Raw genomic sequence first — 18,815 nt, 5'->3', positions numbered from 1 at the left:
TATACGGTCCATATACGGAACCATTCATTTCAATGGTTCCGCAAAAAAAACGGAATGTACTCAGTATGCATTCCGTTTCCGTATTTCCATTCCGTTGAAAGATATAACATGTCCTATTATTGCCCACAAATCACGTTCAGTGGCTCCATTCAAGTCAATGGGTCCGCAAAAAAAACTGAACAGATATGGAAATGCATCCGTATGTCTTCCGTATCCGTTTTTTCTGAACCGTCTATTGAAAATGTTATGCCCAGCCCAATTTTTTCTATGTAATTACTGTATACTGTATATGCCATAGGGAAAAACGGAACAACAAAACGGAAATGGAAACACAACGGAAACAACAAAACGGAACAACGGATCCGTGAAAAACGGACCGCAAAACACTGAAATAGCCATACGGTAGTGTGAAAGAGGCCTAACACAGTGAAGCAGCTCCACAATTCCACACACGTTTTCTTACCTTGAAGTTAAGGAGGCCCAAAGCAGTTTCCACAAAAGTTACCAAGTATATTGGTTGGGCCAATTTCCTTCCTTTCAAGTGGTGTAGAAATTTTTCTGCAAACTAAAATGAAAAGAAATCCATAAATACAAATATATAATAAATATATAGTAAAGTATATAGCCCAGGATTTGGGAAACATATTTGACCACAATGGAGTCCGTTCAGATTCCGTTTGGGAACCTGTTTTTTTTACCACACAAAAATGTCCTGCATGCAGGACTTTTTTTGCCAGGCCTTTTTTGGGGGGAATCTGCAACAGAGACCCTGATCAGAGTCTGTAATGGAGATGTGAACAAACTCTTGAAATATATATATGAAAATAACTGCAAATGTATAACCATATACAAGGAAATTCAATGCTGCATTTTTTTTTTTTTTTGCATAGCATTATAATACAGTAGCTTACGAAATACTTATGTCACATGCATATTCTCCAAGGATATGCACAGGCTTAAATGCAAATTAGCAGACTAACAGAAAACATGAATGAAGATCCCGCATATATTCGTGTAGTTCAGCGTGCATTCTGCTAGTTCATACGTGACACTGAGATAGATTGACCCAGTCTATCATATTTAACAAAGTGGTTGCACTTTTCTCTATTTGATCTTTTTATACCTATAAAAGGCTTATGAAAGAAGTTACAGACTTTGAAGCAGACAGATGTCAGCTGCAGCGAAGGGGTTAGTCCAAATTCTAAGTTCTATCATCTAAGAACATAACAGAGCCTCAGCGCCAATTCTGCATGATCAGTAACAATGCAAAATAAGGAAACAAGTAAATAGAGGACATGTCAGTTATGTGCATTTCACAATAATAAAAGTCTCACAGGTAAGACAATACTATTTAAAAACAAAGAGGAAAAAAACACACCAAAAGACAGGTTTGTCCAATTCATTTTTTAATATTTTAAGGACTATTCCGTCATTGATGGATATCAAAGCAACTTGGAATTTTAATCGTCTCTCTATTCAATCTCAGTTGGGTAAATCATATCTAAGAGATTTGCATAAATATAAACCATCAAAGACTTTTCATCTTCAAAGGGGGTTTCAAGGCCCTATAAGCTTTGTACTGTAATCATCACAGGTCACAACCCTGCAGGAACAGGGCTGCTATGGCAACATAAAAAACTAATGCTTAAGGCTTAGCATAATATTCTGACTAATAGAAAGGAAACTCATTCTAAAAGCTGGCAGCCTATTTACCAGAAGCTGGATTAGAGGTGTTAGTTCTTCCCCTTTTAGCTTCTACTCACAGCCCCCCATCACTTGAACCCTCCCCTCTTTCACCAAATCAAAATATCACATCTTTAAGCTAGGTAGAATGTGTCCATCCCCTTTAATATAATAATCTAATTAAATGTCATATATAAACCTCTGTTTCAATTTAAACATGTAGAATGTGATGTAACCGTCACATGCAGTGGACACCTCTCACATAGAACTAATTTACATGCAACCATTTGCTTTAAATCAGAGACATTTGCTTTAAATCGGTGGATTTTGTTATCGTGCACACGAACATAACAACTGATAAATGTAGCACATGTTGTTTCGGTGCTCTACACTTTTGTTTCCTGGTAGAAGGCCTCAGAAAGAACAAAATGGTCTGCTCCCTGCTGTTTTTAAGCCTGTACAACATACATTATCATACCACCTGGAAATACGAGAGCAGCTTACAGGAGGGAACATCTAAAATGTTACATTAGCCTTTCCACCAAAATCTTTATACCTTACAAGCAATTTAACTCCTGCTTCTCGGTCACATAATATTTACTTAGTGAGAAAACTTAAAAGGTGAGCTTGGAGGCAACATTCAATTAATATATATATTTTTTTTTCCCCTGCAAAAGGGGACAATTAAATGTTTCCGGCCAAGCAAAGTGAGGAGGTGTTGGGGAGGGGGGAGAGGGGAGAAAAAAAACAAAACAAAGAGATTGGGGAGGGGATGAAGTAGCAGCCCTCAGCACTTCTTTCAATTCCAGTGCACACCCAATAGTGTGTGAGGAAGAATGCCCACTGTTCGGGATTTGTGGGAGAATTGTCCCATGACAAAAGAGGCAGAGTTACGCTTGTTATTCTCCAATAAGCCATGCCAGTCAAACAAGTACCCATACTTAGGACAAAAGGAAAGCAAGGGATTGTAGCACAAAAGAAAACAAGTAAGCCCATCTTTCAGTTGTGCATCAGCTTCCAGGTTTTATGCTTCGCATAAATAAAAATGAGAAGGAATAAAAAAAAAAAAAAAAGGATGTCTGGTGTAGTACAAAAAAAAAAAATCTCTTCACTTCAATAAAAAAAGAATTAGTTTAAAAAAAGGTGTTAAAATGTGTAACACATTCTTTAGATGAAAGGCTTTTCACTGAAATGAGTGGCGGAAAGAGAAAGGCGAAAGCGTGGAGAGGAGGAGGCAGGCGCCCAAAAGCTGATTTTTTTTTATTTTCTTCACTAAAATTATCTTGGAAATAAAGGTCAACACCGAGAAAGGAGGGGAACATGTTTGTCTGTCCAGAATGGAGAAAGCTAAGAAGGGGTGGCTGATTTTTAGATATGTTAAATTAATTTCTTAACTACAAGAAAAGGAAAGAAAACCATTGCAAGACACACTGACGGGGAGAGATGGCGGGAGAACACAGCTCTGAAACAATAGCAACCATGATAAAAGTCTGTCCAGGTGAAAAATCTAAGCGAAGTAGTCTGGAAGTTCTGCAGAGTTAGTAAGTAACCCCATAGGCTGACTTGTAATATTGACATAACATCTCTGTCAAAAGCAAAAGATGTCTCCAGGGAGCAGGAATCTGTTGTACTGTGTGCTATCATGCTTGCATTGTGTTATAACATACATGAGTTATCACTTTAGAATTGAGCGGAATACTTACCATCGAGTATAGTAAAATATAGACTGATGTTTTATTAGAAAACACTTAGGTGTGACAATGCTTTATTCACATTTTGGTTGAGAGAAATTACCCCAAGAATAACAGTGTCACATGGTCCACATCACTTAAATGATTGTATAGGACACAGAATAGATCTAATATTTTTAATGTCCTGTTGCTCCTCCTTCACTCACCAATAGCGGTTAGATTTCATAACTGAAAGGCCTTGAAAAGAAAATAATATATATCTGTTGATATCAGCTAAACTGTATGATACCGCTGCCTGTTGATATCAGCTAAACTGTATGATACCGCTGCCTCTGTATGAATTTGATGGATACAGTGAAACTGTTTTGGGTATCAAATTTAGTATTTAGAAAGAAGTACTACTGATCTTCATGGTTAAGGTCAGCCTTTAGGGTCTGCATAGAATGCACCAGACATAGCATGTACAGCCGTTACACTTGACCTAGAGAAAATCATCTTTGCAGATAAGGACTGATTGCCAATATGTAATGTATGGAATGACAGACTATTTTATGCCTAGCAAACGGGCGAACACTTAAAGGATGATAATGTAATGATTGCTACATAACGTTCCAAAAATATGATATGGCAGCTATAGCTCTCAATGGAGAAGAATGATGAAAAATACCTGAAATGAGTTCTTTTAAATGGACTGATCAATTAATACACAAAGAAATAAAAACAGCCTGAGTCCTGTAAATGTGAAAATGCAATACTTTGCCTTTCGCTTCATAAAAATGGCTAACATGTATCAGACCAATTTCCACTGCTTATTAAATTGGAATATCTAGATTTATGAACAGTTCCATTGGTTTCCTATGCACTATATTGTCTACATGTGAGTAATTCTGATCAACAGAGAAGGGGAGTAGTAACCAATGAATGCTCAGAGGACAGTTAAGACAGGATTTCTTAAAAAAATATGTTTCAAAATAATATTTAGGTATTAATCTGGTTTCTTGTATACTTATGTGCATATTGGCACTCTTAAAAGAACACATTTAATACAGATCATACCTGTGCTTGTCTCCCTTGGCATCATAATGGAAAATAAATCTAGTGTATACTGTGAACTAACCCATACGTATTATGCTGAGATACACAGACGTGTAGAAGTGTTGTGGCTCCAGAGTAATCACTGCACAACACCTATTACTGTATCATCTCACAACAGGGATATTATCAGTTAATAGAGGACATGACTGAGTTGAAATTCAAGCACATCTCTTCATAATCTAGTCATCAAATACTGATAATTGTTTTAGATAAAATGCCATTTTTCAGTAATTTCAGCTGTATCATCATCCGTGTAATTTCTCACACTGTAAGACTACTACTACTACTACTACATATCTGAAAAATATTCTACAATATAACTGAAAAAATAGTGCTATTTGCTAACCTATTTGCCTTTAAAGTAATGGCTACAGATTAATAAGAGTTTTCTCCAGCACTATGTTGAACAATGTATAGGTAATATAGGTATAAATCAGGGGTAAATACAAAATGTACAGTAATTTACTGAACCTTTTATATAATCTTAATATTTTATACTTTACAAAGGGTTAGGAAAACAATGTTATTGCTAGTGGGCCCATTTTGTTCATTTTAGTAAAAAATCTGGAATGGTGACAAAATTCCTAAGCGATGCTGACAACAGACCTCCATTCTTCAAAAAACACCTTTTCTAAAAATCAGAAAATAATAATTACTTACCTAGAAATTCACATGCAAGCGCTATAGGGGCCACCATTTTACCCCTCTATCGCAGGGTCCGGAAACATTAGTGGCATGGATTACCAGCCCTTTAGTACTATTGCAGAAAATACATCCGGAACTCCATAGAAGTGTGAAGACCAAGATGTGCCATCTGCTCCCTGTGAAAAGCCAGGGTACCTTCATATTTGGGTTGCTACTGCAAATAGCACATATCCCCAAAAATTTAGCTTGGTTGAACTTGATGGACTTATGTATTTTTTCAACAGTATTAACTATGTAACTATGGTAAAATCCATACCGCAGATGTACAAATCCAGACGTTCTATTATCCACACCAGTTTCTGCTTTTTAAATCATTGCGGCCCATATTTATTAAGTGACGTCTATCTTAATTTTTATCAGTATTTTGTAATACGATGCGCTTACAATGTTGAAACTGGCTGGTCCCTTTGGCCACGGTGAACACTGCTGTAGTGCCACTCTATAACCGTGTGTGGACGGTGTCTAGTGTCCTGCATTCCTTACATAGTATCATAAATGGTCATCCTGCAATAACTTTACTATTCTATCCTGCATTTTATACAATTAGCTTATTTACAGTGAAAAAATGTTATAGAGATCCGCTCACCCCTGCTCTCTCAGGGCAGGTGCACCAACCAAAATTGAGACACCCCTCAAAAGTGGAATAAATGTAGGAAAAAAAAATATGGATGGGCACTCATATATGGAAATATGGGACAGAATTTATTCAAACATATAATAAAACATCAATAAAACAATAAATAAAAATGAAAATGTATGAGGATATTTTCTGGTTGAAGGTCACCCACTCAGAAATCTCCACTAGTACGGATAACTTTCACCAGAAAATATGCTATCCTCTATACCATTAAGATTGTATTAAACATTGGCAATAAATCCTGTATCAAAAAGTGAAAATATACACATAGGTGTCAAGCGCTATTGGTTCTCCTTGGTTGATATAATTTGTATCTTATTGTGAATACACAAGTAGCAATATGTAGATAGCGATATGAATATCAACTATATATCTTGTTATGGATACATTAAAGTAGTGCCAAGTCCGAATTGTTTCTCCTATCCAAGTAATGAGAAATGTCCAGTCTTTGTTGTTTGCTTGTGAAAGCTGGAAAGTATTCTTAGCAGATCACTAGATATGATTTTATCTGGTCTGGTTTCAATCTTGCTAATATATGGATTTACCGTCTCATAGTTCTTTACCCACTATGTGGGCTTACCTTTGCCTGGTATAGATTCACTGGGACAAGTGGGTCGACTGCTAGTCTGTGTTAGAAGCCGGCGTCCCGGCTGTGAAGTCCGTAGCGTTCCACGTGTGTATCCCAGATACTTCCGGCAGCTGGTTTGGTTTGAGAGGCTGCGTACTCGTACCTTCAGGCGCAGGTAAATGACGTATTGGAGGTCTCGAGCTAGAGAAGGTTTATTTCTTTCTTTCTCTTTCTTTTCCTTTAAAGTGCACTTATGTCCATGTAGACGGGGTATTGTTCAATTGTTCACCAAACGCGTTTCGGGGAGACGCTTTCCCCTTCCTCAGTGGTATACCCCGATTTCATAGCCAACCTATGAAATCGGGGTATACCACTGAGGAAGGGGAAAGCGTCTCCCCGAAACGCGTTTGGTGAACAATTGAACAATACCCCGTCTACATGGACATAAGTGCACTTTAAAGGAAAAGAAAGAGAAAGAAAGAAATAAACCTTCTCTAGCTCGAGACCTCCAATACGTCATTTACCTGCGCCTGAAGGTACGAGTACGCAGCCTCTCAAACCAAACCAGCTGCCGGAAGTATCTGGGATACACACGTGGAACGCTACGGACTTCACAGCCGGGACGCCGGCTTCTAACACAGACTAGCAGTCGACCCACTTGTCCCAGTGAATCTATACCAGGCAAAGGTAAGCCCACATAGTGGGTAAAGAACTATGAGACGGTAAATCCATATATTAGCAAGATTGAAACCAGACCAGATAAAATCATATCTAGTGATCTGCTAAGAATACTTTCCAGCTTTCACAAGCAAACAACAAAGACTGGACATTTCTCATTACTTGGATAGGAGAAACAATTCGGACTTGGCACTACTTTAATGTATCCATAACAAGATATATAGTTGATATTCATATCGCTATCTACATATTGCTACTTGTGTATTCACAATAAGATACAAATTATATCAACCAAGGAGAACCAATAGCGCTTGACACCTATGTGTATATTTTCACTTTTTGATACAGGATTTATTGCCAATGTTTAATACAATCTTAATGGTATAGAGGATAGCATATTTTCTGGTGAAAGTTATCCGTACTAGTGGAGATTTCTGAGTGGGTGACCTTCAACCAGAAAATATCCTCATACATTTTCATTTTTATTTATTGTTTTATTGATGTTTTATTATATGTTTGAATAAATTCTGTCCCATATTTCCATATATGAGTGCCCATCCATATTTTTTTTCCTAGCTTATTTACAGGCTTGGTAAAGACGTTTGACGTGCCACTTAACATTTCCAGGATTTTATTGGCTGAAAACAGTCATGAAACGCAAACACACCTGTCAGCAATTAAAAAAAGAAGAAATAGAGAGCAGCTCAGGAAATAATATCGGCGCTAATTAAAAACACTGGTTAAACGCTTCCTGTTTGTTCTCTCAGGTGCCCTGAGAAGTGACCTTATTCCTTTTTCTTCTTTTTTATGGTCATTGGTATAAATTCGCAGCACTATTGTACTTCAATGCCCAGATATTAATTTTAGATGTCTAAACTACTGTAATTCAATAAGTCTGACATAATTATCATAGTAGTTTGGTAATATTTACCCAACAAAAGTCTAATCCAAACTTGTGCTGCTATTAATACTGGAGCTCTTCTATAGCCTCTGACAAGTTCTGGCCTTAACTTTTGGTACTGAACAAATGCAACCACTACCGCAAAGGAGTTGCACTGTTTCCAGTGGTCAGCGGCTGCAGTTTTTTTGTTAAGCTATCCTTTACATTAATTTTTATTGTACTTTTTGTCACAAAAACATGACAGATAGGACATTGCTGTGGTTTAAAAGTGGAGAATGTAAATGAGATGCAGCCTCTATATAACCTCTAGACCCTGAGGTTCTTAAGCTGTGCTTTTGGTATTGTGGTCTGAGATCAAGGGGTGTGCCTTAGACTACCAAAGCATACTGTGCATAGGGTAGTCTGAGATCTTGGTAGCTATTTTACCTTACTAAAGAGTGGTCTGGGAAGAAAAAATGATTAAAAAGAAGGGCAATCGGGTATTTTAACTTTACATTTAGAATAGAATGGAGAACTGAAGTGTCACTTTAAGAGAGGATGTTAAATCATTGTTGTCCACAGGGATCTTAAATTGGAAAGTAAGGAAATTGGAAAGTAAGGTGCATACACACTTGTTATATAAAAGATATTATCTGAAATATATTCAAATATCAGCTGTGGTCAAAAGAATTCTACATCTACTGTCAATGAGCTACAGGTTTGGATCACTACTGAATGCATGATCATTTTTGTTACAGACGCATTGTGAATAGTTCAGAAGCAGCTTAAGAAATAATACTAGACTGAGAAATCAGTGGAGACAACTTGAAGAAGTTAAATTTCAAAGTTACAATAAGGGCTTATGTACAGAACTGTATGTATATTGCGGTCCGCAAAACACGGATGCGCAAAAATATGGATGACGTCTATGTGACATCCGTATTACATCAGTTTTTTTTTTTGCTAATCCATTGTAACAATGCCTAGAATAGGACATGTTCTATATTTTTTTCTCGGAATGGCCATGCCGACTTACGTAAACGGAATGCACATAGAGTCATTTAAATTTTTATGAGTACCCATTGAAGTGAAGGGTTCCGCATACGGGCCGCAAAAAAAAAAGAAACGGACACGGAAAGAAAATACGTTCGTGTGCATGAGCCCTCACGTTGAGAAAATACTGAACAAAAAGGCAGCAAAGCTGATAAAGGAATAAATAGAAGTATATGGAAATGCTTTTCTTGGTTTAAAAAAAAACCCGGCAAAAGCTTCTTATGCCAACAGCAAAATCAGAGAGGCCTTAACATCTACTCCATTGTTGGCCTGGCTGTTATATGCTGGAGAAAGATAGATTCTACTAATATGATGGCTATTTGTTTGTGAATTAGGCCTCATGCACACGGCCGTTGTTTCATTCTGTGTCCATTGTTCCGTTTTTCGTGATTTTCTGCAGACCTATTGACTTTCAATGGGTCAGTTGAAAACTTGGCTAATGCACCGTTAGTCACCCGCATCCGTGATCCGTGGTTCCAGTCCGTCAAATAAATATAACCTGTCCTATTTTTTTCACGGAAAACGGTTTGCGGACCCATTCAAGTCAATTGGTCCGTGAAAAAACGCAGAGGCACACAAGATTGTCATCCGTGCGTCCGCGTCCGTTTTTTTTCCTATCATTTGCATGGCAAACTTGACTTAGACTTTTTTTTACTTTCCTTCATGTCTGGTGATCCTCCAGAAATAAAGGAAGACACATGGAAATGGAAACGGATCACGGAACAACAGAACCCCATTTTGTGGAATGGAACACAACAACGGTCGTGTGCATGAGGCCTTATTCTGTGGATTCACGGATTACATCTCCACTGAAATGAATGGAGACATCCAGCTACAGAAAATTTGCAACAAAACTTTATTTGCGTTGTGTTCTGCTGTGGAACTAATATTCCGCAGCGGAAAAGACTGCAGGTAACACCACTTTTAATCCCTATAGGCTAACATAGGGGGTGTCTTTATGTTGCAGATTTTGTTGTGGACAATTCCACAATGTGTGAGGGCACCCTTACAAGGAGAGAGCTGCAGCAGAAAGGACATGCCCCTGAGAAAAGACACACCCCTTGAGCTGCCAGCCTGAAAATAATCTAGCAGAGCAATTGTAGCAATGAATGGGGATCCATGTGACATACAGGACTGGTTCTATCTTGGTTAGAACGAGATTGACATGTATTATATGATTCCTGATGTCATCACATGACCCCTTTAAATGTTATCGTTTTTACAATGCATTGTTATTTTTGTGGCAATTCAAACGTTATTTTCTAATATACATTTTTTTTTAAAGGAAAAAGAGGATTTCAATTTTTTTTTTTCAACTGAACATTTTTTATAGCCTCATCTGGGGAGTTGACCTTGCAATCCTGATTCAGGTCTCTAATTGAGGCCATTGCTGTAGTGGCACAGGAGCCGTGCCCTCAAACAAAGTTTTTGCTGGCATTACACAGCCAACAGTCTTAGTCTACATGCACATAAACGTTTGTGTTTTGCGGTCCACAAATTGCGGACCCGCAAAAAAAACGGATGATGTCCGTATGGCATCCTTTTTTTTGCAGATCCATTGTAACAATGCCTATCCTTGTCCGCAAAATGGATAAGAATAGGACATGTTCTATTTTTTTTTGCGGGGCTACGGAACAGAGCAACGGATGTGGACAGCACACAGAGGGCTGTCCGCATCTTTTGCAGCCCCATTGAAGTAAACGGGTCCGCATCTGAGCCGCAAAAAATGCGGCTCGGATGCAGAACCAAACCACGTTCATGTGCATGTAGGCTTAATCAGAGAAGGCTAAATGGCTGTGCTTTGTATATTTATGGCATGGGGTGGATGTACTTCATGTCTATATATATACGTGGCAAAGGTTTAAAGTATTTTGGCTTGCTATATACCTAACCGTTTTATTTCCCATTTATGACAATTTAATTGGAAAAGCCAAACAAAGGTGAGAGACTAAATGATGTGGTTCACTTTGCACTACCATTTTTCTGTATACACAGCCACATGAAAAAAATGGCATGGCATTGAAGTTTTACCTTTTGTTGGATTGGAGATTGAAATTAAGCCAGGCTTCACATAAAAAGAGGAAACAAATTGAATTCCTGGCCTATTGTGTGCTTTGTAAAAATGCTTAAAAGACTCACCCTATTTCACTTCTTCAGAGGATTCAACCTTAGGCAGCATGATACAGGAAGGCAAGACTTTGGACTGCAGGATGACTACCAGATCTTCTTCTGAAAGGCCACTGGACACAGAATTAATCCGAACACATTTTTCAGTTTTGCCAAGGTCATACTCTTCCAGTGCTTTAACAATAGTCTCCCTGGCTTGAACCTAAAAAACAAAAAGCAGATAGATTCATGTTTCCTAAAGTATAATGCATAGCAAGTATTAACTATACATACTTAATAAAGAAATCATCAAGAAATTCATGTGGTTGTTAGATTTTATTTTTAGGAGCATCTGTCACCAAAATTTAGTTTTTTTTAAACAAATTATATTGATAATTACCTGGGTTAATACATTTTTTGTGTGGCAAAAATTAGGCTTTAACCATTAGAGGACCTGGCAATTTTCAGTTTTCACATTTCCATTCTCGACCTTCCTGAAGTCATAACTTTTTTATTTTTGCAGTCACATAGCCGTATGAGGGTTTGTTCATTTTTTTTTTTGCATGGCAAGTTGTACTTTATAATGGCCCCATTTAATATTGCATACAATGTAGTGGGAAGCTGGAAAAAATTCCAACTAGTGTTGAATAGTAAAATAAATAAATAATGCAATTCCACAATAGTTTAATCAGTTTCCTTTTAATGTTGTTCCCTATGCAGTAAAACTGACATGTTCACTTAATTCTCTGGGTCAGTATGATTGGAGTGCATTCACACGATCGTATGCATTTTGTAGTCCACAAAATACAGATCTGCAAAAAATAGCATGTCATCCGTGTTGAATCCGATTTTTTTTTTTGTATGGACCCATTGTAACAATGCCTACTCTTGGCCACAAAATGGACAAGAATAGGACACGTTCTATCTTTTTTACGGGACTGTGGAACAGACATATGGATACTTATAGCACACAATGTGCTATCTGCATTTTTTACAGACCCATTGGAATAAATGTGCCCGCATCCAATCTGCAAAAAATGCAGATCGGATGCGGACCAGAAATATGGTCGTGTGAACGGGGCCTAAAACAGTGATACCACATTTATATAGTTTTTTGGGTATTTTAATACTTAAAACAAATACAAACTTTAAATGAAAATGATTTTCACTTTGCATCACTATATTCTAACCCTCAGAACTTTTTATATTTACATCTGTAGAACGGTGTGAGGGTTCACTTTTTGTGTGGTGATCTGTAGTTTTCAATGATACCATTTTTTAGTTTGCATGACTTTGTGATCACTTTTTATTTATTTTTTGTGGAGGTAATGCAATGAAAAAAAACTGTGAAACAGCAGCTCAGATTTTTTTTTCTGATATGGCATCCACTGTATGGGATAAATACAATTATATTTTAATAGTATGGGCATTTGGGGATTCTTATATTTTTTAACTTATTTTTTACACTTATATTAAGTCCACTTAGGGGACTTGAACATGCGATTGTTAGATCACTTCTCAGGCAGGAATTCGTAGGCTAATTCCTAAGGCTCGAGCAGGGCCGTCTTTAATATTGATTGGACCCTGGGCAAAAATTTACTTGGGCCCCCTGGATCCCGCCTTCCCACACCTTAGCAGGCAATCACGCCCTCCACCACAACACACACACACAAAATCCCAAACTATACACGATACAGCCCACCACACTATACAGTACAGCAGTATAGCACCCCACACTATACAGTACCCCACAGTATATAGTAGAGCAGTATAGCAGCCCACAGTATACAGCCCCCCACACAGTATACAGCCCCCCACAGTATACAGCCCCCACACACAGTATACAGCCCCACCACACAGTATACAGCCCCACCACACAGTATACAGGCCCCCACACAGTATACAGCCCACCACAATATACAGCCCCCCACAGTATACAGGCCCCCACACAGTATACAGCCCCCCACAGTATACAGTCCCCCACACAGTATACAGTCCCACACACAGTATACAGTCCCACACAATATACATACCCCCCACAGTATACAGGCCCCCACACAATATACAGCACCCCACTGTACAGTAGTTTACAGTATATTAACATAACAGCCCCTGTCACCTTTTTCTGATGTAATCTTCACACAAAAAAGCTCCACAGTTAACTTCTGCAACACTCCTGATGGGACCTGTGATGACCTCATAGCCATGTGACCAGTAATTGCTAGGTTACTGGTCACATGGTAATGATGTCATTAAGGTCCTAGATCACAACGTTAAAGTACACAGACAGCTTGACACCCGGAGCAGTAGCTAGCAGGGATCATGAGGCAGCTGCCTTGGGCCCCCCAGGAGCAACTGGGCCCGGGGGCAGCTGCCCCTTTTGCCCCTTGGTAAAGACGGCCCTGGGCTCGAGGCTACCACAGAGAACAAACGGCTTCCGCGATCTCCACGCAGGGGAGTAATTCAGGCCTTGGGAGCACAGTTCTCTCGAAGAAAGGCCTTTCAGATGTGGTGGTCACATTTGACCACAACATCTGAGGGCTTAAACGTTTCTGATCGGCATTATTGGTGATGACAAACCATAGCCTTGTTTTTCTGCTATATAAAACAGCAGAAACCTAGCGATTATGATGCCAGTATTGCTTTGGAGTGGACTTCACATTTAAAGTACAGACATTAGCCATACATGTACGGTGGATGTCCTCAAGGGGTTAATATGGTACCAAAACGGAACAAGTATATTTTTACTTTTTAAGTATTTATAAGCATTTTTAAAGTAACACCTAATACGGTATATGGATTAAGAGTGTGGCAGTCTGATCATCACAACTATACAAGCTTCTTGGACATCTCATTATAAAACTATAGGTGTTAATATGGAGTTGGAACCATTTGCAGCTATAACAACCTGCAATCTTTTGGGAAGGCTTTCCACAAGAAGCCTGTGTCTTTCAGAAAAAGTGATCTTTCAGCCACTGATATAAAATGAGAAGGTCTATGCTCAGAAATTGCATTCTTTATAGACCAGGATTTGCCAATGTAATTATTAAAGGGGTTTTCCCTGGGCTACTTGAGTATAGCTGGAGTTTCAAAGAAAATGCTATATTACTGGCCATGAAAAGAAAGTGCAAAAAGAAATGGGGAGGACTAAAGTATTATTTGTAGGCTAATCTAAATTGAGGTGTTTAAATTACAAAGAACATTTGTTAGGTGCATAATAAAGATGCTGAAGAGCGTCTTGACGTCATCTGCCTAGCATAGCAGAGGAAATCTGATGGTCTGAGTAGATTTGATGATGTCACTCCAATGTCTTATGCCATGTCATACCATCTGGACGGTGCCTGATTAGAACCAGTTTAATCCTACTATAGGACAATGACTAAAGCGCTGTGTCAAATTATACAAGGCCTATTTAGGAAATATACAGTGAGCTGGTAGTCTGTCTGTAATGGATTGGTCAGAGAAAACACAAGACCTCAACCCTATTGAACTGTTGTGGAGTGGCTTTATGGCATGGTATGAAGTAAGTCATAATCAAGTCAATCCAACTTATGTGGGAAGCTTCAGAGAGCATAGAGTGGAATTTCACACATAAAAAAAGACTGCTAGCATGCCAAAAGTCTTCAAGATTGTAAATGCTGCAAATAAAAAATTATTATTATTATTGTAATGGTGATTATTTTTTTTATTTAATTTAAAGAGGACCTTTCATCAGTTTTGACATAGGCTAACTATTGTATTACCTTGTATGGCGGCCCCCACTGATGCCATGGGTGTATATTTTTTTTTCAAAAATCCCCCCCCCATTCGTCCGCTGTGGCCCCCTAATGATTTAGCGCGCTGTATTATGATGAGCATTAAACTTGCAACGGGAGGAGACGCAGTCTTCTGCTGTGGACGTCTCCTTCTCCCTGGCCGTGAGCACGATCCAATCAGAGTGGACTGCTCACAGCCAGGCAGAAGGAGCGACAAAATACACCCGTCGCATCAGTGGGGGCCGCCCTACAAGGTAATACCATAATTAGCCTATGTAAAAAATGCCGAAAGGTCCTCTTTAACTTTTTTTAATTTTCAAGGGGTTGGCCACTTTCTGGCTTCTATTGACCAATGTATTTGTAAGATCACTATATTGCACTTATTAATATAGTCTTTGTTGAAATTCTTTGCCATTTTACATATTTCATAAGGTATTAAAGGATGAAAAGTAGTGGATATGAGACACACACCCACACACACACACACACACACACACACACAAATTGCATTTGTAACTTGAAATTTCACACATGCAACTGTTGGGAATCCCTCAGAAAATGTTGCCAGCACTGGCACGGATGGAAGTTTAGTGCAGGTGCAGCGTGTTTGAATGGAAGAGGCTGAATTGTGTGTCTGGTCCCATGACCCACAATCAGCAGGCATCTCATGGACAGGGCCTCTGTGGACAGCACAAAAGACTGTCCCAACAAGGGGACATGGCTCATGAAATATAGCAAACGGCACAGAATATCAACAATTAGTAAGTGCCATATAGTCATCTTACCTACACATTGGTCAACAGTAGCCAAAACTGGTCAACCCCTTTAACTTTTTGTAATACACTAAAAATACGAGCTTTTACAGAAACAACAACATTTTATGAGGGATCCCCAACTCTTAAACATTTGTGTGTACAATTTCAAGTTTCAAATGCGCTCTCATCCTTTAATGCCATGTGAACTATTACAATATACTTCTATTGGTCAGAGTTTATAGTATAGAAAAGAAAGCTATCCAAAAGACAAACTTCTTTGTGGCTCATTGGATAGAGAGCCACAGATCACTGCTATACAGTGTACTGTAGAACTGTACATGTAAAAGATCTGAGGAATACTTGTGACATGAACTGCATGGCATATAATTATCCTCAGCTGCTCTCTATCTCTTATAGACTACAAAGAAGAGAGACCCGAAGATGCAAGTTACACTTTCTCTTTCCCCTTCTTTGCTACTGATTGGCTTCCCCAGCGAAAAGGAGCATGTGTGACCGGACTAAAGTATTATTTGTAGGCTAATCTAAATTGAGGTGTTTAAATTACAAAGAACATTTGTTAGGTGCATAATAAAGATGCTGAAGAGCGTCTTGACGTCATCTGCCTAGCATAGCAGAGGAAATCTGATGGTCTGAGTAGATTTGATGATGTCACTCCAATGTCTTATGCCATGTCATACCATCTGGACGGTGCCTGATTAGAACCAGTTTAATCCTACTATAGGACAATGACTAAAGCGCTGTGTCAAATTATACAAGGCCTATTTAGGAAATATACAGTGAGCTGGTAGTCTGTCTGTAATGGATTGGTCAGAGAAAACACAAGACCTCAACCCTATTGAACTGTTGTGGAGTGGCTTTATGGCATGGTATGAAGTAAGTCATAATCAAGTCAATCCAACTTATGTGGGAAGCTTCAGAGAGCATAGAGTGGAATTTCACACATAAAAAAAGACTGCTAGCATGCCAAAAGTCTTCAAGATTGTAAATGCTGCAAATAAAAAATTATTATTATTATTGTAATGGTGATTATTTTTTTTATTTAATTTAAAGAGGACCTTTCATCAGTTTTGACATAGGCTAACTATTGTATTACCTTGTATGGCGGCCCCCACTGATGCCATGGGTGTATATTTTTTTTTCAAAAATCCCCCCCCCATTCGTCCGCTGTGGCCCCCTAATGATTTAGCGCGCTGTATTATGATGAGCATTAAACTTGCAACGGGAGGAGACGCAGTCTTCTGCTGTGGACGTCTCCTTCTCCCTGGCCGTGAGCACGATCCAATCAGAGTGGACTGCTCACAGCCAGGCAGAAGGAGCGACAAAATACACCCGTCGCATCAGTGGGGGCCGCCCTACAAGGTAATACCATAATTAGCCTATGTAAAAAATGCCGAAAGGTCCTCTTTAACTTTTTTTAATTTTCAAGGGGTTGGCCACTTTCTGGCTTCTATTGACCAATGTATTTGTAAGATCACTATATTGCACTTATTAATATAGTCTTTGTTGAAATTCTTTGCCATTTTACATATTTCATAAGGTATTAAAGGATGAAAAGTAGTGGATATGAGACACACACCCACACACACACACACACACACACACACAAATTGCATTTGTAACTTGAAATTTCACACATGCAACTGTTGGGAATCCCTCAGAAAATGTTGCCAGCACTGGCACGGATGGAAGTTTAGTGCAGGTGCAGCGTGTTTGAATGGAAGAGGCTGAATTGTGTGTCTGGTCCCATGACCCACAATCAGCAGGCATCTCATGGACAGGGCCTCTGTGGACAGCACAAAAGACTGTCCCAACAAGGGGACATGGCTCATGAAATATAGCAAACGGCACAGAATATCAACAATTAGTAAGTGCCATATAGTCATCTTACCTACACATTGGTCAACAGTAGCCAAAACTGGTCAACCCCTTTAACTTTTTGTAATACACTAAAAATACGAGCTTTTACAGAAACAACAACATTTTATGAGGGATCCCCAACTCTTAAACATTTGTGTGTACAATTTCAAGTTTCAAATGCGCTCTCATCCTTTAATGCCATGTGAACTATTACAATATACTTCTATTGGTCAGAGTTTATAGTATAGAAAAGAAAGCTATCCAAAAGACAAACTTCTTTGTGGCTCATTGGATAGAGAGCCACAGATCACTGCTATACAGTGTACTGTAGAACTGTACATGTAAAAGATCTGAGGAATACTTGTGACATGAACTGCATGGCATATAATTATCCTCAGCTGCTCTCTATCTCTTATAGACTACAAAGAAGAGAGACCCGAAGATGCAAGTTACACTTTCTCTTTCCCCTTCTTTGCTACTGATTGGCTTCCCCAGCGAAAAGGAGCATGTGTGACCTCAGTTCTTAGAAAGGACATACATGTCATATCTCATTGTGAAGATTGCTGAAGCAAGAAAACACAGCCTTTTGCCTGAACTGCCAAAAATAATCCTTAAATAAGCACTCTGGCAATTTTTTATAGCGCAGCTTAGGCTACTATTAAAGAAAAATGGACCACCTCTTTGTAAGATTTGTGCATACATATTTTAGTTGATGGGTCATTTGTCATCTTGGCGCCTTCTTCACTTTCGACATAGTTTTCATAATGCAGTCTACCTTTCCCAATATGCCTCTGGCTTTACAGAGGCAGTGGTGTTCTGATCACACTGCTTTGTTCTAAATTAGATCTTAAAACAGTAGTGATAGATCAATTCCATAGAACTTCTGTCCCCTAACTCACACTGCAGATTCTCAGTGTATTCCTATGTGATGCAGCTTCACCCTTTCTCCTCTGCCTCCTGCTTGTGATAGGTTTCTACCTGTCAGCTCTTGCAACTAAGAGTCAGGGAGGAGCAGTGTGAAGCAGCATTTCAGAAGAAATACACTGAAAACACACATACACACAGATAGCATACAAGGTTAGCGTTATATGCTTTTGTTAACACAGAAATGTTATCTTCAGCTGCACTCTTTGCATTAAGTATTATATAGTGGCACACGGATTGAGCCGGGTGGAAAAGGGAGGTATATTAACGTTGATAGGAGGTATTTGGAGCTTTTCGTGTTATCCTGAGGTTTACAGGGAGTCAGCCAGACAAAGGAGACTGGCCTCCTGTGTAAATAAGAGAACAGGCTCTGGACTGCTAGTTAGACTTGGGATCACATACATGTC

General features: G+C 38.8%; 1 protein-coding gene across 1 annotated transcript in view; it reads right to left on the bottom strand.

Moving 5' to 3' along the window:
• The window catches only part of CLYBL (citramalyl-CoA lyase), a 374,710-nt gene that overhangs the window by 67,319 nt on the left and 288,576 nt on the right, over positions 1-18,815 (bottom strand). The window contains 3 exon segments of the mRNA XM_044286389.1: positions 464-565; positions 5,959-5,970; positions 11,140-11,319. Coding sequence (XP_044142324.1) covers positions 464-565; positions 5,959-5,970; positions 11,140-11,319 — 294 coding nt within the window.

The sequence above is a fragment of the Bufo gargarizans genome, chromosome 3 (genome assembly GCF_014858855.1).
Source record: "Bufo gargarizans isolate SCDJY-AF-19 chromosome 3, ASM1485885v1, whole genome shotgun sequence".
NCBI classification, from domain to species: domain Eukaryota; kingdom Metazoa; phylum Chordata; class Amphibia; order Anura; family Bufonidae; genus Bufo; species Bufo gargarizans.
This window is presented reverse-complemented; position numbering and strand designations above follow the sequence as displayed.